Below are 24,793 nucleotides of genomic sequence, written 5' to 3' on the forward strand. Positions count from 1 at the left end.
GGGGGGAAACAACCTTTGCTTACCTATCTATGATGACTGCATTTCATGGTAAGATCCTACAAAAAGTTGGGGCACATAAGTGGCAAGCTACGTCAGTGACAGCATACTAAGCAGTACTACCAGTATTAAAAGTGGTTACTGATGCTAATAAAGAGCACTCAAAACTGCCCCACTGCAGTCCTTTGGATTACTCATGCAAGAGAGTGCTCATAACTACAAGCAAGGATTGCACCATCTAGTGAGCCCATCACTTCTGCCAACTGCCCAGTTTGCAGAGCAGTCCCCATTTCTACCTGTTGTTTCAAGTTGGAGGCATTCAAATAATAATGGGAACTCAAAACTGAATGCTCAGACTCATGCTACAGCTGCTAGGGCAAGAACCTGGGAGCTGTATTTGTCACAGGTCTTCCATGGCTTGTTTTCACCTTGTTTCCTGGCAGGTTCTCGTTAGCTTTTCCCCGGCAGAAACAATCACTCACAAAAGTCTGAATACTGTTCCCCTGCCAAATCTCACACTTCGAATCCCACCAGATTTCTGTTCTTTTTTAATATTCACTGCTCATTCCCTCAATAACTACAGCAAGCTCAGGACCTGCTCTGGGTGTCCTATCTAGCTTGCTGTTACATCACCAGGGATTCTCTATCACCAGCAGCCACAGAAGAATTAATAAAACTTATGGTTAGCAAAAGTAATACTGCTCTGCATGTATGTGACACTTCTCCAGTGGACATAAATATAGACAGAGCAGGGGACCTGCAGAATGGCACAGGTTGTTCACACGATGCCGAGGGCCAGTGGGAGAAGGCAGAGTGGTGGTTTCAGGAAAAACTAACACATCCACAGACTAAGCTGGGAACAATGAAGAAATGAGGGAGTGAGATGACAAAGCCAGTGGAGGGAGTTAAAAGAAAGATGACATGATCAAATTGACGGGTGAAGAGGATGGCTTTAATGTCTGTTGCGTGTGATGGATGGAGGTTGGTGGAAAACAAGTACTGTATTTGGGAAGAAGGTAGGGTAGACATGAACTTTATAGACTAACTAAATAAGCTCCCTCTCTCTCTATACATATACACATACATGCATATACACATACATAGACAGGCAGACCTCTTAGCCAATCAGCAGCAAGGGGCAGGGGGGAGAGCCATCCTCTTGGCTGATCCCGTATGTCCTGGCAGCCCCTGCTACCCTATGGACTGTACAGCTGGGCCACAGCAGCCATGAGGACCACTGGCTTGCACTGGGTTTTTCAAATGGGCATTTCATTTTTGACAAGTTTCTTTCTTTCTCCCTGCAGATTTCATGGACATTGCCCAACTTCATGATTTCTGTGAAACCTGAGACATCGCAAATTGAGTAGGTCCCTACTTACAACCTGTATCTGTATCCTTTACTAACACTATTTGCTACATGTTTAGACCCCAGTTTCTACACATGAGAGAAGGAAGCACCTATAAGTAATGATGCAAAGACACCTGGGATCTGTGCAAGTAACAATGTCCCCTTGCTGTTCCCATGTAGGGAGGCTTGAGCAGGGGTGTCAAATATGTAGCCACAGGCTGAATCCAGCCCACAGCCATGACTTCTGGCCTATAAGACTCCTGGAGGAGTCAAGAATCCTGTGGCAGAACAAGCAGCAGCATTAACTCCTGCACCTCCTTGACCTGATGCAGTGGTTCAGGGAGCCACAGCAATTAATGCCATCACTCACCCTGCCATTGGGGTGTACCAGTGCTCCTGCTGGGACTGAAAGCCAGATGTTCCTGGCTAAAGGGTCTTGCCACTCTGTTCTGGGTCAGACTGATCACCATATTTGGGGTGAGGAAGGAATTTTACCCCATGGTCAGACTGGTACAGACCATGGGGGTTTTTGCCTTCTCTTGGTAGTGGGGGGCATGGTCCTTTACCTGGGATCTCACAAATATATATTAATAATCTTTTAGAGAAGCAGGACATTGGCTGCCGTGGTTCTCCTGCTTTACCTGTGCCAGGTTAGGGTGTTATGTGTTGCGTTGTGTTTGAGTTGGTGGTAGTCTTACAAAGTTTACATTCTGGATCGTATGGGATGGTTTAGATGGGGATGATCCCGCCTCAGGCAAGGGGTTTGACTAGATGACTTCTGGAAGTCCCTTTCACTATTACTACTTTATGATTCAACAAATTTGCAAGTACAGAGTCCCTCTGAGGACTCATTTCAGTGGCAGCAGGGCTAGTGACAGTGGTGTTAACCCCCACAGCTCCCTGCTACTGACATCGTTCCTCAGGCAGTTGTGGAGATTAATGTCATAGCTGCTTGCCTCGCTACTGGAAATGGGCCCAGATCCCGTTCAAACTAATATCGTGACAAACTCGACCATTGGCAGCATGTGAATGGCTTCTACTGACTGCATCATGAATGGTGTAGGCAGCGAAGGATCCAACTTGGGCCCTTATTTCTTTTCTTCCAGCACTTGCCAATGACATTATGATGGTGCAGGAAGTGACAGTGATCCCGTGCCTGAATGGGAGTCATGTTAGAAAGTGAACAGAAATTTTTGTTCTGCCTTCCAAACGGACAAAAAGAGCACAAAAAAGAGCAAGTCATGGCTGATTTACAGACTCAAACAAACATGCTCTGTTGAGGGACTCTTCTACTTCTACCACGTGTGAGAAAGCAAAATGATGTAAACCTTCTACATTTCATATCCAAAGAGTAAGGTAAATCCAACTTGGTAAAAAATAAAAATGATTGCACCTCTGAGGCCACCTCCACGTGTATAGATAAAGACACAATGGGATCCAATACACGATTCACACAATCACACCTCCTGCCACGCCACATGTGCATGGCAGGTGGCACAATTCTGGGATCTGTGTACTAGATCCCATCATCCCTTACTGCCAGTGCAGGGGTGGCTGGGAGCCTGAACTGGCAAGAAGCAAGCTTTTGCAGCTGGGAGCCCCCTCAACTGACATGCTCCCAGCCATGGGGTCAACCCACACTCCCTGCGGCTGGAATATGGCTGCTGTGGCAAACTCCCTGCCCCAGATGCGTGAAACCCCCAGGGGGCTGGGACATCGTAGCCACACCCTGTGGCTGCCAGGACCCAGCTGGGTCCCTGCACTGGGAGGCACACTGTGCAGACCCAGCATCTGCAGCTGGTGGGGCTAAGAGGCACAGTGGTTGCACAACAAGCAGCCCCAGCTGGACAAGTTGCACCCCTGTGGCTGGTAACCCACAGCTGGTGGGGCTCCCAGCCACAGAGGAGACCCTGCTACACATGCAAACTAAAGCTTGACAGCAACCACCTATAAAGTCAGTACACATTTTCAAGGTCCAACTTTATAGCTGGTTGCAGCTTTTAATCATGTGATAGCTACTTGGCACATTAGCTGGTCTCAAGTTAATTGTGCAATTAACCAGTTAACTGTGTGATACCTGTAATGTGTAGAGGAGGCATCAGAACAATACCATCACATAAAGCTTATATGAAACTAAAAGCCTTTGCAAGAGACCATGTCACCTGAGTGTCCCACTGGGAAGCTGTCCAACTGGAGTCCTAAACACAAGTGCTTACCAAGTAGAGTGAAAGCATGCCTAGTTTTTTCAAAATCATCAGCATCATCCACCCCGTCGATAGATGTGTCACCTCCCTGAGAAGTGTAGAAGAAGTCTTCAGCACATGCTAGGAACAAAGAGAACACAGAAAGGACACATCAGCAAAGACGGTAGGCACATCACCTGCTGCTCAGCCGTTAGTTGTACATATGTTAAAACACTACCTTTGGAGTCATCCACACTGTTTATATCTAGAAGGCAGATGGTCTTCTTTAAATTAAGTTCTGCTCTGAAAAGTGACTATGTAAAAATAACTCATGCGAGCACAATCAGATCTGCTTGCTTCAGGGGTAAAAAAAAACAACCACTTGGCTTATTACAGATACCTCTGCAGATCCAACAGAGCTAAGGGAAAGTGGGGTGGATTCTATTATCTCAGATCTAGCAACGTGATTGTTCACTCCGGTCCAAACACTTACAGGTGGGCAAACTCCGTACCGGGTCACAAATAGGTCACTAAGGGCAGGATTTCAGTCTCCACAACAGCTTTATTGCTGGGGACAGTGCACAAGAAGGAAACAACCCCCCATGACTTCAAAATCCCCAGTTGAGTTTTTATGTTTTGGGTGCATAACATCCATCAGTAATAACATCCAGATCCTATGCAGTGCTTTTTTCTCAAGATGCTTTGTAAAGAATGTTAATATGACTACATTTTTAGAGATAGGGAAACTGGCAGAGCCGTACCGAAAGTCACACCAGCTAACAGCCGAGCTGGAAACAGAAGGTCTGGGTTTTAAGTCACAGTTCAGTGCCTGACTCCATTGTCACCAACCACGATACAGAAATCTGACCCAGACATGGAACAACACGTTCCTGGTTTTCAAGGATTATTTTTCAGCCTGGAACCAGCCATACTTTTATTCAAAATGTTGTATAACCTGGAACCACTAACAAAGATTTACTGTCTATTCATGAGAGGATATATCAAATTACACTGCCAAAACCTATGCATAACCTATATTTACAGTTACTTATCTCCAATTAGCAAAAAATCTTTTGCCCATTTAACTAGTCATCTGATTAACTTTCCTTTGAGACACAGAGCCTTGCAATAAAGCTTTCTAACCAAAAAAAAAAAAAAAAAAATGGAAATTATTTTAAAAAGCTAAGTGAATATTCATGTCTTCCTTACCACCTAAACTGTGCCAAAAATTTAACAAACAATAACTCCAAAGCATAATTACTTCAACTAGAAGCTTTGAGGCCTACGTAGATAGGCATAAATGATCCAGAGATTTGCCAAGCTCTTTGGGCAACTGGCCAGAAGTTAGCACAAACCCTGAACTGAATTTGGGGTTTGGTGGAAGCCACGTGAAAGGTGCTGGTTGTCAACTGAAAGCCATCCTATCTTCAGAAGTTTCATACTGAAGGCTTACATTGTTATAACTAGTGAAGGTAGTTTAAACGCAGATGCTCTAAAACAGTGGTGGCATGGGTGAATGGTGCCTCCCAAGTTTTGGGGGGGGTCACCAGATCCCCAATTGGGGGGGGCTCCCCCGTATCCGGTCGCTGAACATGGAACCACCAGCAGCAAAACCGGTGAAATCAGAAATGCACTTCCACCGGCACTTCTGGTTTCATAGCGGGCACTTCCAGGGGGTGCAGAGCCAATCTCAGGGGGTCCACGCGCACCTGCATGGTGCACCCCCTACACGTTACCAATGAGTGACAGCCAACCTTTCTAACTGGTGTGCCGTAAGCCAAGCCCTGATGCTCCTAGAGTGCTGCTCTCATCCCTGCTCCCACCAGACATGTACCTGATAGATTTTATACCCCAGGGCACTGGAATGGAGGCAGGGGGTCCCAAACCTCCAGTTATGCACAGCAAGGTAAAAGGCATCATAGGTTATTGCTCCTCTAGCCCCACAACCATCAGTTTTATGTGGCAATGAGGATCCAAAGCCCTGAATTTGGCAGTGGCTGCAGGGCCAAGGAAGGGTTAACCTGGCTCTTGCCAGTGACACCTCCTTTCCCAGAAGCATCCTTCTCCCCACATACCCCCACCACCACTTCCACTCCAGTGTCTCCTTTTACTGAGTGCCTAGTATTTACATATCGCACACGGTGGCTGTCTATACCACTTGTGGCACCTGTGCCACAGGCTGGCTACCCTGATCTAAAAGATGGTTCCTGTGCTATGTGAAAGTGTAGAGTTAAGTGGTTCCACCAGAAACACCATCACAAAAAGTTCAGGTCTCACAGTTGGAGCTTGTAGGTGATGGCGTATCTTGAGCAGAGCTCAGCGGTAACTGAACACACTCCTGTATTCTTGCTCTGTACAAGAGATATGCAATAAAAACTCAGGGCACCAAAGACAGCAAACGTGTTGTTTATTTCTCAGAGCCAGGCTTTGTTGGAAAAATGTAAAAACTCAGCAAGAAATTCTTGGCCAGGTCATGTACTTAAATATTCTTAAAGGCTTCTGAGTAACAAGACTTCTGAAGTAAGTGCCTAGCTGGTTAGTTGGCAATTCCAGTTGTAAGTGTGATTAGAAGCACTTGCCATGTAATAATTTAAAACCTTCGACTCTTCATCCCCGTGGTTTATGATATCAAGTAGAAGGCAAGGTGGATTTGCACCTTACAGGTAGCGTGCGAGTCGCAAGCTTTTGAGGGCTGAAGCTCACTTCATCAGAATTGTAGCATCTCCATTTCTTCATAGCTTTACCCTGGGTATGTGGATCAGCTGTACCTTTAAGTTGTGTGCACGGGCACCAGCATTTCTCAAGCACATAAACAACAGAGATGCACAGGTTTCCCTAGCCACACAGGCAGTTCATTGTTAGATCACAGAAAATGAGTACTGGCAAATATAAAACAAAGTTATTTGACTGATCATCTGCCAGGTCTGCTTTGTTCCTTATGAGACACTGAGTTCAGTCTAACTTACAACATCTGAAATAACCGAATATATAATAACTCTTCCTAGGAAAGAGCTCCCAGTTTCACAAAGCTCACTAACCTGGATTAGTTTAAGGCACGGTAAGGTGGCTCCTTAGATACTAACCCGTTAGAAATGCACTACCTCTTTCTATTAACTAGTTTAGGAAACAAACCAGCTCTAAATATTTCTATAAGTTCACCCCATGATTAAGAAACAGAAGCATATAAACAGAGACCAGAAAGACTATTTCTTTTGGGGAGCCCTGGTGTGGGGAACGTCACTGAAAAAAAAAATAATAGGTCAGTGCTTTGCTCTCCCACTTCAGGTTATCACTATTCCACAACAGCATCAAGGTTCCCAGGGCTCACAGACAACACAACCAGCAGGTTTGCGTCCCAGCGAGGTTAGCTCTCCTACAGCATGGAAAAGAACACGGAGAGAAAGAGAGGTGGTACCATTGTTCTTTGTTTAATTCCAGAGAAGTAGGAAAATGCATTTCCTTTCGTCTTCCAGTCCTAACAGTACAACAACTACCCTTTGCACTTGTAAAGAACAGCACAAGCATGACGCAACCAATCTTCAAGAGACCAAGAAAAGAGGAACTAGTTCTCATTACCGGTAAGGAGATACATCACAGGTAAGGAAAACAGACCATGGTCTCACAGCAAAAGAGATGGCTTTTCACAGCATGATATCCATCTTGCTATAAAATCCCAGTCAAGCCAGGTACAATGTAGTTATTTAGCTAAATCCCATGTAAATGTATTAAGTATCGATCCTGACTAGCTATACCAGGGGTGGGCAAAATGCAGCCTGTGGGCTGGATGCAGCCCGCCAGGCCATTCTATCCGGCCCGTGGGGCCCCTAAAAAATTTAGAAAATTAATATTAATCTGCCACCGGGCTGCCTGTCATGTGGCCCTTGATGCCTTGCCAAACTCAATAAGCAGCCCTCTGCCCAAAATAATTGCCCGCCCCTGAGCTATACTGATGACAAAACGGTCTGTGCACTGGAGGGGCTAACTCAAGTCAGGTGTCCTGTTTCTAAAAAAAATAAAGGAAACATTACCGACACCCCCACCTTTTCTACAGTCAAGAGAAGCCAATGTCAGAGAAGTTGAGAAAACTGCTCAAGGCTGTGTATAAAACAAACCAGTCAGTAGCAAAGCTACACTCAACTTCAATGGCTTCGAACCTGGGAGGCCGCAGCGCTGCTCCCCGACTCCCATAGATACTGTGCTGCCCAAACACCTCCTATTCAGCTTGATTTCATGCCAATGCCCCACACATGCATAAGGAGGCACTGCTGTGACACAGACTAAATGTCACTCACTGCTTCCCTTTTCCAACGGGAAATTTTGAAACATCTGATACGCTATAAAGCTGAGAGAGCCGCGTTCAGGAGATAAATTTGAGAGAGAATCTTAAAAAAAAAAAAAAAAAGTCAGAAGATTAAAATTTAAACTCTAGAAACTTTGTCAGGCAAGAAGCATTCCCGATGGATCTTAAAACATGCCATCTCATATTAAACACTGAAACAAGCCAGGGAGACAGCTGGTGTCACACACACCCCCCCACCCATAAATCTTTAAAGCAGAACCAATCCAGGAAGGTTTCCCCTCCAGTGAAATACCTTGTAGGCTAACCTGGTAGCCACACTAGCCAATAGGAGGCTGCTCTTTCCATTAAGCATTGTCCCTTCAGACATCAAATTGAAAGCCCCCATCACAACAGCGTAAGGAAGCCTTCCCTGATCTGCCAGGGGACAGAAAATCTTTCGGCTTTTAGTGCTGCCTGACGTTAGACAGACACTGTGTTCTTTGCGATCATTGTTTAGAAGGAATTTTAAAATTTCTATTGATTTACACATGTTCCCTGTAAAGCGAGTGTCAGCAATCCAGCCTGGTAATCAGTCATCTTCCTGCTTCGCCCTGGGCTCATTTATTACTGAAAATAGCAGGCATTATTTAGCACTGCGCATTTTAAAACCAAAGCATGCGCCCTGATTGGCACAAAGTCCTCCAACACACGACTATTATATCAGCACTTCTCTTGGATGGATGGGGTCTATTGTTTGTTTCATGCCTGGGAGTCTTCTCAGCGCCTTGGCTCACCCAGGATAAGCAGGAGGCATCTGTGGGCGAGAGCACATTTTGACATCAAAAGTCCCACATGGTTTATGCTCTGTCAGACTGCCAGATCACCAGTGAAACCACAGCAGTTGGCTCTTCACAATGGGTGTTGAAGCCTTAGCCTTGCTTAGCAGAGTAGTCAGCCGGATTAGTCTGAAGTCAAACAGAAGGCAGGGTGGGGCAGGGTGGCATCTTACAGACTAATTTGTTCAGAAAGGCATAAGCTTTCATAGGCAACAACCTGTTTTGTCAGATGCTACGAGTGAATTTGCAGAGTAGTACGTCCGTTCATAGCAGAAGCAGGCTGGTGCCTACAAAAGCTCACGCCTTTCTGAACAAATCAGACTGTAATATGCCACCCTGCCGTGCCTTCTGCTTGACAGAACAAAAAGGTGGCAAAAAAGAACCTTTAGGCTAGGGACAGACATTACACATAAACCAGTTTAAGTGACCAGAAACTGGTTTAAACATATAACAGAACAGATGTTCAGTGCACATAAACCAGCATGAAAATGACTGAAACCAGTTTGATCTAAAACCTGGTTAAATGTAGTATCAGACTTAACTGACCACATGCTGGCTATGGTCCCTGCTGTGGCAGACGGGACAAAGGCAGAATCAACAGGTAGCTGGTAATGTTCCTCTGTTGTTTTCTTAATGGGGTGATGAACACATCAATTCCCTGCTGGGCTGATGGGGGGGGGAAGACGGGACAAGGGACACGACTCCTTCCTAAATCAGAACCTCCTGCCAGGGCCTGGCCACGTCCCCCTCAGCTCAGCACTGAGGAAGGGAAGGGAGGGTTGCTGTAGCACCCCCCAGCTTCTACCCTGAGCCACTACCAGGCATGTGCCTGCATTTTTTTCAATCCAGAGGGGGTGTCTGTACAGTTGCAAACTGGTTTAGCCTAGCCAGGTTAGACTAACCTGCAAAGATTGAATCAATTCAGGCTCAAACTTTCTGAACGTCTGTCCCTAGCCTCAAAGTGTTTCCAAGGTCTTGCTAAAGAGAATGGCAAATGAATCGATGTTCTGGACAGACTACAATCAACCTCCCCAATGTCACTGTGGATCAAGGCTCATGTTTCATTTTGCATACAGTAAAAAGGCACTATTCTGGTCGTTTCACATAAGAGAGGGTAAAACAAGAGCCTAGGATCAGCTCAGCACACAAAAAAAAAAAAAAAATTCTGCTACAAGCTTTGAGAAAAGCTAGTTTTAGTCTCTCCCTTTCTATCTTGCAATGACAATACATTGCAAGTGTTCTACAAAGGAGTGCTCCAACTATCTGCTGTAACATGCAAAACTACAATGTGTTGCAAGACAAGGGAGCTCAAAGCAAACGCATGAAACAGATGACTAGAAGCAGGGATGTCCTAATTTTGATTTCCATTTCTCAGAATGATGAACTTCAATGAATAATGGATGCTGTACGCCAATATTGCTTTATGATCACTGTCGCACTGTGGCTCACAGCTCTGCCATACAAAACGAGAAAATAGGATCACCGCTGCTTCACAGATGAGCAATCTGAGGCTCAAAAGAGTTAACCAACATGCCACAGATGAGGAATTTGATGTTCAAGAAGTTAAGCAACATGCTGAAGCCACAGAGCAGGTCAGCATCAGAGCATAAGACTTAAATTCATAGGTTCAGATCCCTCCCATAAATCTGCCTCTCACAGCAAATCAGTTAACCTTTCTGAACCTGTTTCTACCATTCTACAAACTACATAAGCAAAAAATCTCCATTATACAGCCGACCTCAGCATACCTCTTCTAGATTTCTTCATAATTCACAAGTAGACATTTTTTGACAAATGCCAGCTTTTCAAATATTCATCCACCCAAGGGGCAGAAATAATGCAGCATTAAATTATGGCCAGTGGGGAACAACTTTTGAACAAATGTAGCCCAATCTTCAGAAAAGACAAGCTGCACATGGATTTTTTTTAACCTCTCCCTCATTTCTCATTACAAACAATATTTCAGCAGCAATTCAGAGCCCAAAGAAAGCTGCTATTGTCAGAAATGGGTGAAAACTGAAAGCCTGACACCTCAAGCTTCAGGTCCCTAACAAGAATCCAGGATACAGAAAATCGTAAAGGGGGGGGGGGGGGGTAGAGGAAGGAAGGGAGAGAAGGGAGGCAGTTTTCTTGAGTTACCAGCTCAGTATACTCATAGTATATTGACTCACATGCTGGCAACACACATTCCATCTTTGGTTTCACCAAAAAAAAAAACCTAAAAAAGCAGAAGTTAGTAACATTCTAGCACATAAGGTGAGTTTTACTTCAGTAGACACTAGACAGTCCAGCTGAAGCCTAAACTTGCATCTAGCCTTCCCGTTAGCCGGCTGCTGAAGCTCCTGCCCTGGAATGCTAGAGACTGCGCCCCTTTACTTGTGTCTGGACATACGCCTTTTACTTGCGTCTCGCATGTAAAAGGCACACCCAAAATTTACCAGCAACTGTCGAGACAAACTGACAAGCGCAGTTATAACATTTTGACATTACCCAGGGGTTAGTTACCCCTGCGTGTTAAGGTTAGTAAGCCAAACTTCGTTTCTAATTATTTGAATACAAGGATAAAAAACAATGTTGAGCTTGAAAAGTTGTGAAAGTCCTTAAGTTTCTTGTAGCCCATGAGCTTTGAGATCAAAGTTGGTATTACAGAAAACTTCTCCTCTAAGGAGCCCATAGCAGACCGTTGCACCAATATCTTTCCAACACTACTCATGTGGACATGCAGCCATATAGGTGTAAAGCAACAGCATTTCTCCCAGGAGAAAGCCTTTAGTCCTGGGATCTTATATAGGTACCCGTCCACTGTCCAGCTTTAAGTATGTGTGAAAGACACAAGATAAAGTGTGCTAACCCTTGTCCCCCTTCCCCCAAAGGGCAACAGTATGTATATCTAAGTTAACCATGAGTTATTTAAGTTAATTGCCAGTCATTCCAGGAACAAAAACTTGCCAGGCTGCAGGTTCTCCCTTGTTACCAAGTGGCCGAGGAACAGCAATGCAGCTTGGAAGGGCTGCATGTGTAAAGGGCTGTGCTGCTCCTCTTTTGTCCCAGATTTCAACTCTGATTCATCAAGATTGTCTCAAATGAGACATGTTTTGCAGCCTGAGTCAAGATCTTCTGGAAGCAATGAAAGAGGACTCTGACCACAGGAGTTTCACTCAAATGAGACTGACACTGAAACACGGTCAATAACCCCAATTCCTGAAGCATACAGGCTCTTCTATACAGCATTAGGCTCACAGCCTATAAAGTTAAGAAGGGCTTTTCCTGCTTCGACTTAAGTTCATTGAGTCCCTACTGAACGGCACAGAAACAAAAATGAAAAGAAACTGTGCCAGAAAGTGCATTTGTACTTGCTGTCAGTCTTGGGCCTAAGTGACTCATTTTTCATCCTAGAGTAAAAGACATGGGGTTTTATTATTCTCTTTCCTTCTCAGTACATCTGAAGGTGGGCGTCAAATAACAACATGCCCAAATATGGCTCAATCTGAAATTAATATTAGGCCAGTTCATGCTGCACAAAATATACTTTCACCACTCTAAATACTCTTTGCATCTTCAGGCTCGTTGTTTGCATTCTACAAACATTATTTGCATACAGCACAGAGGTCTTGAATAAATAAGACACAAAGCACTGAAAGAAAACAGTCTCGTTCTTTAGCACGCCAAGCTGCTAGTGCCTGTGGCAAGATGCTCTCTTAACAGTTGTGAAGTAAAAAATACGCATTGTGCAAAAAATGTATTCCTAATTACCAAACACATTTTTGAGCTTTAAGCCTGGCAGGCTACCATTTTGCTGTGAAGCTTCATTTCTTATAGCTACTCATAATGTTTAGTGATCAGTTATCCATATCAATACTTGGCATTTATATAGAGCTTTTTATCCAAACCATCACTCCCAAGTGATTTACTCACCAAGTCAACTAACCAAGTTGTCCCCCTGCTTCACCTGTGCCATGTTCAGGTTCTGCAACTCATGGTTGTGTGCGTCAGATTGACTGTGTAGTTTTGCTAGTACGTTAGACAAGGATTTGTATAGGATGGTTTGGATAGGGATGATCCTGCCTCAAGCAGGGGGCTGGAGTAGATCAGCGGTCAGCTACCTTGTAAGGATGCAGACTGGACTGAGCCAGTGTAGGTCAAAGGTAGGTTGGTTGGTGCAAGAGTGGGTACTAGGACCCAGCTACCTCTGCCACTTTTTCCTGCTGCTATTGGTTTTCCCTGCAGCTGCCATTTCTCCCTAAACTAACAGGGTGAAGTGCGTGATACCAGCACAGTGAAAGCACCTGCCACTGCTGCTTTTTCCTGTACTGGAGAATGCAAAGAGGCTGCTGCCAATCACCTCCCTCACCCTCCACGCTCCCACACACTCAACGCAATTGAAGCCCCAGATTTGCGGACTAGATCAAAATACTTTGCAGGTTGCTGGTTGCCAGCCCCTGGACTAGATGACCTCCAGAGGTCCCTTTCTGCCCAATTTTTCTATGATTCCGTGAAAACTGCAGGCAGAAGATCCAACTTCCATTCCTCTCTTACCTCTAGAAAGAACTCTCTACGTATAGCTCCTATGTCTCTACACTGCCTTGTCCATGAGCAGATGAATTTACATAATTCAGGGGCAGCTTTTCAGTGCTAGCTTCCCTTTATAGCAAAGAACAAATGATCAATCCCCAGGCAGTTACATGCACACTTCTGCTCCTCTAAATAATTGTGACGCCAAGTCCTACATTTTGCTTTTTTTTTTATTTTAAAGATAGTGATTTTGAATCTTCTTTTCTTCTCCCACCCATCAAGTTAATTCTCTGATATCTAAACAGTTAGGTTTGTGGCAGCAATTAACTGCTTGCACCAATTTAAAATGCACTGGAGGGCAACACTGTATCCAAGAAAGGGATCAGATCCTTCCCCCTTTTTTCAGATACATGTTTATTATTTTAAATATCAGAATTATAATCGCACAGCACTAAACAGACTGCTTTAAAAGCTAGAGATCAACCAGCATCCATGGTGCTCATGTCACAGACACTGTCATTTTCAGTAAGCAGCTGCTATAGAAAATAGAATGCATTTGGTTTCTCCATGAATAACCTCAAAATACTGGGTTGTTGTTTGTTCCAGTTTTGAGTAACACTGTTCAGAAGTGAGCCTGATGTCAGCCACAGCAGCGCATAACCCCTTTCACATATTTTTGCAACAAGGCGCAATCTCAAAAACTGCAACAGCAGAGCTGATGCAGACTGAGATTTAATCTGAGGTGTGCTGTTTTATCTACTGAGGCTATATGGACCCAATATGCACATTCCCTATGAAAACAGGCCTTCCAGCCTTCTTTCCCGTTACACCTTTTTGATAAGATTTTAAGTGCTGTGCTTGGCTCACAGAACTGAAGCCATGCAGAGGAGGAGGACAGCATTTCTAGCAGTGATCTTCATTCTTGCTGCCATATCCAGGCTGCAGGTGGCTCAGAGAACCCAGTGTACTGCTGAAGTAGCTTACTTACTTAGGGAAAGGTCTTTAAATTCTGGAAGACTGGCAGAGGCACACAGCTGATAGAAGATATGGTAGTTTCGTTCATCTTCTGCCTGAAGAACAAAACATTGAGTCATATTAGAGTTAAAGACTTAAGGACATTCAGCAGCCCTCCTTTTCTCTCCTTACTGCCAGCAGGGTTGTCCACGTTACTGTCCAAACCCAAAAAGGTACGTAATTGCCCCCATAACTCTGTGTCACAGCCAAGGGAGCCACGCTAATCACAACAGCTGCTTGAGGGTCAAAATTAAGCAACACACACGTCCTGTAGGGGCTGAGGATATCCTTTTCATGAGCATAGTTTTTGGGATATCTTACAAAAGGAATAATTTATTTAATGGAATCTGAATGTAAAAAAGTGAGGTCACAGGTCAAGAAAGAGGGAACTGTTATTTTAATAACACGGAGTTAGTTGTTTGAGACCCCCCAGGAGATCAGAGACCTGGGTATTTATATTGTTGAGCCACTGCTAGCTGCAGTTCTGGTAAATGAAAGTAATGGAATCGCAGAGAGATATCAACCTACCCGCCTGCCTCCACCCCATTCAAAAGATTTTTAATTACGTTTTCCAAAATGCACAAGTGTGCCATTTTACACTGGTACTCCTCTCCCATTATACCTTTGCTGAGCATGTGCATTTTTATATTTTCTCCTCTACAAACTGTACAAGTCATTTTACTTTCCCAAATATATTAGGGATTTTTTTTTTAAGTTTAAACTTTCTTTGAATTCTGTGATTTTTGCCAACTACAAAATTCTAATTAAGTCTATCTTCAATTTAGCTTGTTATTTTATTTAGTTTAGAAGCACTTAAGCACCAAAATATATCTGAATTTATTTTAAACTCTTTCTGCTTCTGCATTTGCAATTCATTCATTTCATTCTTTTGATTGAAAAAATTTACAGAAAATGATAAATAAGGTCTAGGTACCTTAAGGGCTATTGCAATTATAACCAAAGTGCAAAACAAACAGCAGGTTTCACTAGCTGTATATAGAAGTACAGCTGGGTAAAGAAGTAGGGAAAAATCTTTTCAAACACTTTTATAAGCAAAAGCAGAAATACAAAGCCACCTCTGAAAGTCAGAACCACTAGCACAGCCTGACAGGCTGGAGCAGGGAGGGATGTTTTCTCAGGTAAAAGGCAAGGAAGTAAGAGTAGGTGGGGTGGATTACTTTGTATTTTGGGGCAGGCTGTTTTGCTATACTAATCTCATTATAGAAACAGAATAGAGAGTTTTAAGTTACTTTGGCTTTTATTGTAAGGCACCCTGAGACTTTTGGGGGAAGGGCAGCATATAAATAAAGTAGTAGTAAAATGTGTAGCATCACAGCAAAAACAAGTTGTTCCAAGTTTCAGCTGAAGTGTAGACTGAAAGTGAGATACTTTCTGAACCCTGCACAGCAACCCCGTGAAAAATGTGCATCACAGAAGTCCAGCTCTCCACCAAACTTCTCCCTCACATAGCTTGCACAAGTTTAAGAGGTTTTTGCTTTTCCAGTACTTCTCCTTAAAGTTAGGTAAAAATTCCAGCTGCTTTTGAGATGCTGGAGTGCAATAGGTAGGGAGTATGGGAAATGACTTCCTGGGCCCAAACATCCCCGAACGCACCATTTAGAGAACCGGGCCTTGGTAACGCATGAGCAGTCACTGCGCCCTGCCGCTCCCACCTTCCACCCGATTCACAGATCACCATTAGTAGCACGTGCAAGCCCGTGCACATGAAGCAGTGGAATAAATAAGAAACATACGGGTTTCCCCTAGAATAATGACACAAAGTCAGAAGTCACCATCCAGTCATTCAGTGCTAGGGGCACCAGTACAGCTCACACTTCCAAGAATGAGCTCTCCAGGGGAAGGTCAGGGATTCTTTAGGTTGATCTGGAATGTCAAGTCATACAAAAGGGGCTCTCGGCGCTAGAGAAATATCATCAGTTCCAGGATTTCAGTTAAAACTATGGCATCTCAACCTAAAATTTTTAAATTTTGTTCATTTGCATTATGTATCCTAAGGGTCAGTTGTTTTGGGGTTCACTAACTTCTGCTCTTTAAGACTTCTATCACAGGGGCGGGCAAAGTCTGGCCCATGGGCTGGACCCAGCTGGCAGTGGACTCCATTTCCCAACAGCCCCTGCCTGCACAGCTGGGGTTGGTTTCCCTGAAGACCCCAGCAGCAACCACGCTGTGATAACCAGGGGGGCTGAGGTTTCCATGGCCCCAGCAGCGCTGGCAGGCAGCAGCGGCACCAGCCTTCTTCTGGTGAAGGGGCTGACAGAGTCTGTGCTGCAGGGGCAGGAGCGGGGCAGGCTCAGCTGCTCCCACCTGCATTGGGTAGGCAGAGGCACCACCACTGGGAGGGGTGGCTATGGAGGGCTATGAGAAATTTTGGGGTGGCTGTAGCCCCCTCAAGCCTCGCCCTTACCACCACCCCTGCTGGCAGGGCAGGGAGCTGGTCCAGAGCCAGGATGGGATCTTGCAGTGGTGACAGCATGGTCTAGAGCTGGGGCAGAGCCGTGATCTGCAGCCTGCATGCCTCCAGGCAGGGACGTGCAGGCAGCGGATTGGAGCTCTGCCCCAGCTCTGAAACACACTGTCACCATTGCAAGGAGCCGGGGTAGAGCCACGATTCACTGCCTACACATCCCTGCCTGGGGCGTCCAGGCAGCAGGTCATGGCTCTGACCCAGTTCCAGACCACACTATCACCGCTGCAAGATCCCAGCTCTGCTCCAGAGCAGCTCCATACCCTGCCATGCACCCTGCCAGTGCTGCTGGGGCCGGTCTCCATGGAAACCCCAGCCTCACTATCACAGTGTGCCTGCTGCTGGGGTCTCCATGGAATCTGGCCCCAGCCGTACAAGCAGGGGCTTCTGGGAAATGGAATCCGCCGGCCGGATCCACGATTTGCCCTCCCCCCGTTCTATCAGCAGCAGAGGTTGAGGCAAACAGAGACAAGGTTATTAATGGGACGGGTACATTTACGTATAAAAACACGTGATGATTCTGGCTGCAATAGCAAGACTAAAACTGATGGCCCAGAAGATGCTTTCCAGTGCTATATCATTCTTCCAGAAGTCTCTGGACAAAGCATGGTAAAAGAAAAAAAACCAAACCAAACCAAACAAACAACATGGAAAAAAGTATCAACTTCGAATGGTCCATGGCCCAGCAAATTTCATCTGTACAATTAAAAAAATATAAATATCCTTAAGAAATACTAAATACCTTAAACCTTTAGAAAAATAAAAGTAAGATGGATTTAATCTTTTTCCTGACATCCTGTCAGTTTTTTAAAGGTTGTCATCGAAGGCAGGAAGTACCAAAAACACAATGTTAATTAAAAAATAATAAAATCCAGAGTTCAAAAGAAAGTGTTGCATAACTAACCTGGAACACAACTCTCGACTTTTCCAGGAGATACGTCCTCATATTGGCACCGATGATATGGTATCTCTTATCAAAGCCAATCTGAATGTATTTCCCAAAACGACTGCTATTATCATTCCTGGTGGTTTTAGCATTTCCAATTGCCTGTATGAAAGGGAATAAAACATTAAGAACAACATTCTTTTTTGTTGGTAAATTTGCACGTTAATTTCTCTGGAAAACTGCTGTCAATAAATAAATCGCTCTTACATAAGTCAAGCAGGGCTATAAGAAAGCAGTTCCCAGATGGAGATAGAGAGCAGCCACCTTATGAGCAGAGCTGCAGTTTCATCTTTGAAATGATACGACTTTACTGTTTGAAAGTTGTTTTTTAGTTTCAAGTACTTTTACTGTAGAAAAATTCTGAAAAAAACTCAATATGATGTCACTTATTCTCCAATTACTGAGAATATCCAGCATTCCATGGCCATAGCAACTCTCACAGCCTGGCCTTTGAAATCTTCTCAACCCTTCACTCACTTGCTTGTATGCCCATTGGTTTCACAGAACCACCTCTGTAGCTTCAAGGTGGTTAGGTTGGGATTTTGAAAGGGACCACAGTGAGTTGGACACCAAATCCCATTGATTCCCATGGATCAAGAGTCATCATTAGCACATCACAGGAAACAAAACAATTGTTTGCAAGGAAGAACAAACCTGTTTAGCTAAAGACAGCTGAGGATAATGGAATCTTTTGAATCAATAGCATTTTAGTGAACCCCCCCCACTGCACAAAGGTTATTCTTCACATACCACCCACACCCATCATTATGGCAAAGGACAACATCTAGCTACTTTTCATTCTGACCCGATGGGAGGGGGGGGGAAATCTAGAGTTCTTATAATCCCCAGAGCAGGCACACCCACAGTACTTGGTTCCCCCCGACCCAACAGTGAACATCTGTTGGGTTGGGGGTGGGGGAGGCTTCCTGTAAATTATGGAGCTTTCTGGAAAGCACCATAAGTTACAGCAGGGAGCTGCGCATCTGTTAGCACCGTTAGAGTAGTAACCACAAGATGTCTTTGGAGATCCATACTTTCATAGTTGTTAGAGGCTGAAAGGGACCTTGCAGATAATCAGGTCCAGCCCCCCCTGCACTGCACTTGGGCAGGAAAGACTGCTGGGATCAGATGACCCCAGCAAGATGGGCATCAAGATGCTTTGGGACAAGGAAGAGAGAAAAACCTCTCCCCTTCACTGACCCATCAGTCCCCAGATCCATCTAAAGCCCCTCATGCTGCAGACTCAGCTTGAGGATTTAAGCTATTAGAAACAGTTTACTAATTCTAGCATTTCATCAGAGCTCTTAATTAAAAATCTGTCATTAAAACAGAATCCCCCAGGGAACACTAGCTTCAGGCAATGTCACATAATATCCCCATTACGGGCAGTTGAACTCAATCGGTTGGAATGGAGAAATGATTACAGGGTCGATATTAATGGATCTTCTGGAGAACTCTGGTTTGAAATAGGGATTGGGGGGCGGGGGGGAAGAGGAGGCAGGGAAGGAGGCATGATGGGACCCAAATAAAAAAAACATAACTAACAAAAATCACCCTGTCCCCTGAATATCCCATCTAATTCCAGCTCTGGTAGTATACAATTAAAAGCATCTGGGCCAGGTTAGACCTTCAACATTTACAGATTCTACATAGACCTCAAACTTTATTACTATACTATTCATAAGGTGCAAATCTGTCAAGCAAAAGGTACCCACAGCAGGTGCCAACCCGATACATACTGGATATAGCACACAGGACAAAGTTATCCCTGCTCTCATGAGATCAGTGTAAAGGCAGGTTAAACAAATAGTAAAAGGAAATGAGCAAGGAGGAGAACTCTTACAGACGTTAGAGGCAAATATCTATTGCCCCATGTTTTATTCTTTCAGCCACCTGAATAGTCCTTTTCTCTAGTCCTCTCTGAACTGCACGTTATTGGGAAGCATGACATTCCTGTTTGAGGCAACAATTACCCAAACATATCAGGCTTGGTGAAAGGTTATTTGATTCCTAGTTATAGGTGCAGCTGTAGCATGGTCTATTCAAGTTACTCAACACTTGAGATGATAAAACCCTATTTTTAATTGCTTATTATTTAATAGTTTGGGATGAGATCTTCCAGGCCAGATAACTACCTCAGGTGGAGGTTTCTAGATGTTTCAGACAAAGCAGTTCCACTACTTTACTTCCAAAAGAAGAGAGTGGAGAGGAGGGGCGGGAAATCCCAAGCATGCATTTTGCTCATACCCATTGTCATTTATTCCACTCCCCATTTCCCACCCCCGCTTCACTTGCTGCAGCCCCAAATTCTGTTCCTCGAGTCCTTCCTCTCATCCTCTGAGCAAGCATTCACATGTGTAATTAGTTCTCTTTTCCAGAAGAGTTTGAGCACCTTTTCCCACAAAAATAAAACTATTCCCCCCGCCCCCCCGGTCAAGAAGCAGTTTGCAGCGACATCTCTGTAGATCTCTCCAACTTCTGCAAGAGACCAGACTCTAATTAGAAGCCCTTGCTGCACCTCATGTTCAGCAGCCATAGTACGACCTCTGGAGCTACCCAGGTTCAATGAGACGGGCTAGAAACCAACATCTTAGCCTGCCTTTCTGCACTAGTGCAGGGTAATCCCTTTAGCATGCAAGCATCAGAAACAAAACTGCAAAACCTCTTATAGATTCATACATGCTAGGGTTGGAAGGGACCTCAACAGATCATGGAGTCCAACCCCCTGCCTAGACAGGAAAGAGCACTGGGGTCAGATGCCCCCAGCCAGATGCCTATCCAGCCTTCTCTTAAAAAGGTACAGCGACATTTATAAGTTCCAGCTAAAAGCCAAGAGGAAAAAAAAAAAAAAAAAAAAAGATTAATTTTGTAGTCAAATCAGGCTTTGAGTAATAAGCATGATGTACAGGGCCACACACTGAACGAGGAAAAAGCAATGCCTTTCTCATTAAATGTGTAAAGCCCATATTGTACATCAAACGAGTCCTTCTTGCAATCCATTTCTGGTACCTACTTCAAAAGAGATGAAAAAGGAGAATAGTAGGTGGAGTCGGGAAGAAAGCTTCAGATGTTGGAAAAGCATGGAGAAGATCACCCCTTAATGCCCATTTACATGTGAACGTGTGCTGTATTGTTCACAGCACTGAAACATTTAAACATTAGATCACTGCAGAGAGATCAGATTGTGCAGCATAACTCTGGAACACCCGCTTTCACTCTGGTTTACATGCTAGCGTATTTATTAAATTTAAAAAAAAAAGTTAAAATTTCAGGTGAATGGACAGTTGACAGCAGTATGCAAGTTGCAGCTAGTTACTATGATGATAGAAATTCTACATGAGATAAGTCTCAACATACAAACATGAAATAAAGTAGGGTTTTAACATAAGAACATCCCTATACTTAAGTAAAGCATCATTATTATTTTTTTTTTTTTAAACTTTGTTTTGTTTAATTTCATGAGCGTCACTGTGGTACCCAAGGTTCACGAATGCTAGTAGTTGAACAGTAGGATATTAAAACCTAGATACTGTAAAAACCAAGAGACCCATTAACATATAAAACAGAGGGCACTGACAGAAGTGACGTTTGTCATATGATCAGCCACTGAAAGTGCTGTATAAGTGTGCACTGACAGAAGTGCCCAGCTGCTAGGCACTTTAAGAAGTGCCCAATCACGCAACGTATGAACCTTCATTACATTAGGGTTCAGATGAAGGCACTCCAAAGTGGAGCACCTTCATTAACCTCCGTTAGTGCGTGCTGGGAGCAGGGCTGGGCTGAAGCAGCCCATCCCCATCCCCAGTGTTGTCTTCAGGCTGGGAAGGGGAGAAGGGAGGGAAGGGACTTCTGTCTGGAGTTTGCCTGAGGTGGGAGAGCTCCAATTCCCACCCCCTCCAGCGCAAGCAGGGAAAACCAGAGGCAGATTAAGATTTATTGGGGCCCTGGGCAAACAAAAATTAGAGCCGCCCCACATACACCCCCCCAATCCCCTAGAGGGACAACTTATGGTGCTGCCACTGCCAAGGGCAGGGCAGGCGCCGGGCAAAGACGGATGCAGGCTGCCCATTGTGGGCTCGAGGCTCTCCTTTCTCCCCTCCATGCCCCTTAGGTGAGCCACCTGTGGCTCCATCCTGCTCCCCACCCCAGCTCTGGGGTCCCATTCACCATCCTGGCTGGGCAGTACCCCCAGCTCCTTTCTCATTCCCTCCCCCACCATGGGGGCCTCAATCTGCACCCCCATGCCCGTTCTCCTCTATTAGAATTACCTGCAGGGAGCTACCCAGCTGTGCTCCTGGAGGAACTAGAGGGGGGCCTGGGGGTTATAGCCACCCCAAAATTCACCTTAGCCCCCCCATAACCACCCCTCCCAGCACTGTCACCCCCACCCACAGCCCAGAGGAGGTGCAGCACTCCTGGCCTGGCTCAGGCCTGCCCCACTCCCCACATTGCCGATTGTTGGAGGGGCTCCATTTGTGGCGCTCTCATCAGCAGGGAAGCAAAAGCCATGGTTTTAAACTTGGCACCATTTTTGTCTCCCTGATGCCGATTGGCTGAGGCGCCCTGGCAGCCCCACTATTTGCTGCCAACCAGGAAGGAGACAAAAATGGCATCATGTTTAAAATCAAAGCTTTTACTTCCCTGCCAGTGAGGAGCAAGCTGCAAGCAGGGCTCCCTGACCTGTGCATTAATCTACTTATGGGCAAACCCCAGCATGGACTTCCCTCCCCTCTTTTCTCACCATCCTATCCTGAGACAGCAGAGTTGGGAGAGGAGGCTACAGATGCAGCCTCTCTCGCTGGATCAGCTCCAAAGTGGAGCTTGATCCCGCACCCTCCCAACTCAACAACAAATATCTGTTGGGTCAGAATGGTCAGTAACTCATGGTGCTTTCTGTGAAACGCCATGAGTTAGACCAGGGAGTGGGACAGCTGTCAGCACCCAGAGGTACTCAACCTTCCTCCCACTCCTTGTGTTCACACGTGTGCCCTCCCCTCACCCCTTAACATCAGGGCCAAGAGACACCTAGAGGTCTCTGACATTTCAACATGGCTCCTGCAGGAACTACACTGACCTACCAGTGGGCTCATGCCAGTTCACACTGGCTTCACAGGTTGTTTATACCAGAGGTGCTCAATCTTAGACAAGCAAAATTAAATCTTGTGCATAAGTCTTTGCAGGATCAGAGCCCCAAAACTGCCCATCCTAACAGAGAAACTTGATTTAACTGCCACACTTAGCTTTTGGCTACTTCGCTAAGTTGATCTTATAAAATAATTAATTTAAAATATTGGACTGTGCCTCATTAACTCTGCTTTGCAGCAACAGCTGAAATACTGGGTGCCAATTAAACTACCATGCGACTATGACTGACTACTACGTATCATGTTAATATTTTCTCATCGTTTCCTTGTGCCCCATTGTCTGTCAGTATTCACGTTCTACTCAGGCCCCATCCTTAAATTTTAGGTTCTCTGGGGAAAGATCCGTTTTTGTTCTGCAATTGTCTAATACTTCACACAATGGGATCCAAAAAATAAGGCTCCCAAGCACTATAGTAATCCAAATAAATTATGATCCCAGTCACCAAACTAAAAAGTTCCTCAGGCAACTGAAATAATGCTGGAAGTAACATTTTTCTGAAGCACTCACGTAACTTAGGAACTTTGAAAGTCCAGGGGATTTGAGTTTTTAAGTTGCTTTTAGGTAAAACCCTTCGCAGGGTTGGGGGAGACCCTTAATTCTTAACCCATTACACTGGCTTTACATGAACGCACTCATGTCCTTCACATATTTGTAGAGGAAAAGGATTTTTTCATTTTATTTCACTGTGCTGCCCACTACCTACAGCAGCACACTCTAGCACTTACAGTTTAGATGCAGACCTAAACAAGCAGGTTAGCTCCAAGGAATCAGGCTAGAGTTTTCCATGGCTTTCAGCTGCCGCTCAGCATTGAGCAAGTGCATTACTTTTTAATGGAACAAGAGACCACTTGCTGGCAGAGCCCTAACAGTTTGTGTCAGATACACAACAATTAATTATCCTAGCTTTACAAATTGAAATTGAAGTTGGCAGAGGAAATACAGATTTATTTTCAGCACACAGGAAGGAGACTTCAGAGAAAAATATTGAGAAATTAGAGCAGATAATAAAGTGAGCTCTCCCTAAACTTAAGAAAAAATGCCATATGGGTGAAGGCATATTTAGCTGTGCCAGGGAAATGCTAGGACTGAAAAACCTCAGTACTGGCAAAACAGATGGCACAGAGACATCTAGCCACCTCACCCTCTCTTCCCTTCACTGACCCTCAAAGATACCTTAGCTATCTTGGATAATGTACTCCAGTGTCTGTTTTATCAATGAGAGTTGAAATCAGTAAGTAAAACTACCCTGTTCTCTTAAGAGAGTCAGGTATGGGGCAGTATTCTAGTCTTACAGGTTAAGTACAGACAGTCAAAAAGCCTGAGGCTGAATCCATTCAGTTTTCACAGGTTAATCTAAGTTGCACAGATTGAACTGCCAAGCAAGGATCTGGGTGTTCTGTTGGCCATAGAAAAATGTACATTTTCCTCTTTTAAGGGGAAAAAGTGGATTTTCTCCTCCTTTAAAAGAAAAAAAAAAAAAATGCAGGAAACAACAGGTTTCCCCCTGCAGGCTGGCAAAGTTCCAGCCTACCAGGGGCTGGGGGAGCGGGAGGAGGGTGATCAGGCAGGGGCACCATGTGCACACACATGCATGTGGCAGACACCACGTGGAAGGTGGCTCCCACAGGTAAGTCTTGGGGCAGGGGGTATTGAGGCCCCCACAGTGAGGAAGAGAGGGAGGGAGTTGGGCAGAGCTGGGAGTGCTGCCCAACTGGGGCATTGCATGGGGCCTGCAGCTGAAGCACGAATGTGCAGATGCAGGGCCCAGCTGGGGAGCGGGATGGAGCCACGGGCAGCTCAGCCAGGGGGCAGTAGGAGGTTGACTCCTGACCACTGCCCACACTCCTGAAGAGGGCAGGTATGGTAGGCCAGTGCCACCCAGATTCTTGCATGGGGCAGGGGCAGATGTGGGCTGACCACTGCAGGCTCAGGGCTCCCCAGCCTACTGTGTTTCACCCAAGAGCCTCTGTGGCCCAGCAGGAAGGACACATTGTACCAGGGCAGAACAGGACATGGAGGCTCAGTGCCACTGCTGGAAGCTCCACCAT

The 24,793-nt window shown here is 45.1% G+C and overlaps 1 protein-coding gene across 1 annotated transcript in view; it reads right to left on the minus strand.

Annotated features, from left to right (window-relative positions):
* The window catches only part of LOC102375640 (unconventional myosin-Vb), a 344,293-nt gene that overhangs the window by 133,401 nt on the left and 186,099 nt on the right, over window positions 1-24,793 (minus strand). Inside the window, exons 7-9 of the mRNA XM_006033144.2 lie at window positions 17,559-17,702; window positions 14,144-14,225; window positions 3,562-3,669 (exon numbers count right to left, since the gene is read on the minus strand). Coding sequence (XP_006033206.2) covers window positions 3,562-3,669; window positions 14,144-14,225; window positions 17,559-17,702 — 334 coding nt within the window. The remainder of the gene's footprint in view (window positions 1-3,561; window positions 3,670-14,143; window positions 14,226-17,558; window positions 17,703-24,793) is intronic.

Source organism: Alligator sinensis, unplaced genomic scaffold (genome assembly GCF_000455745.1).
Source record: "Alligator sinensis unplaced genomic scaffold, ASM45574v1 scaffold24_1, whole genome shotgun sequence".
In the NCBI taxonomy this organism is placed as follows: Eukaryota; Metazoa; Chordata; order Crocodylia; family Alligatoridae; genus Alligator; species Alligator sinensis.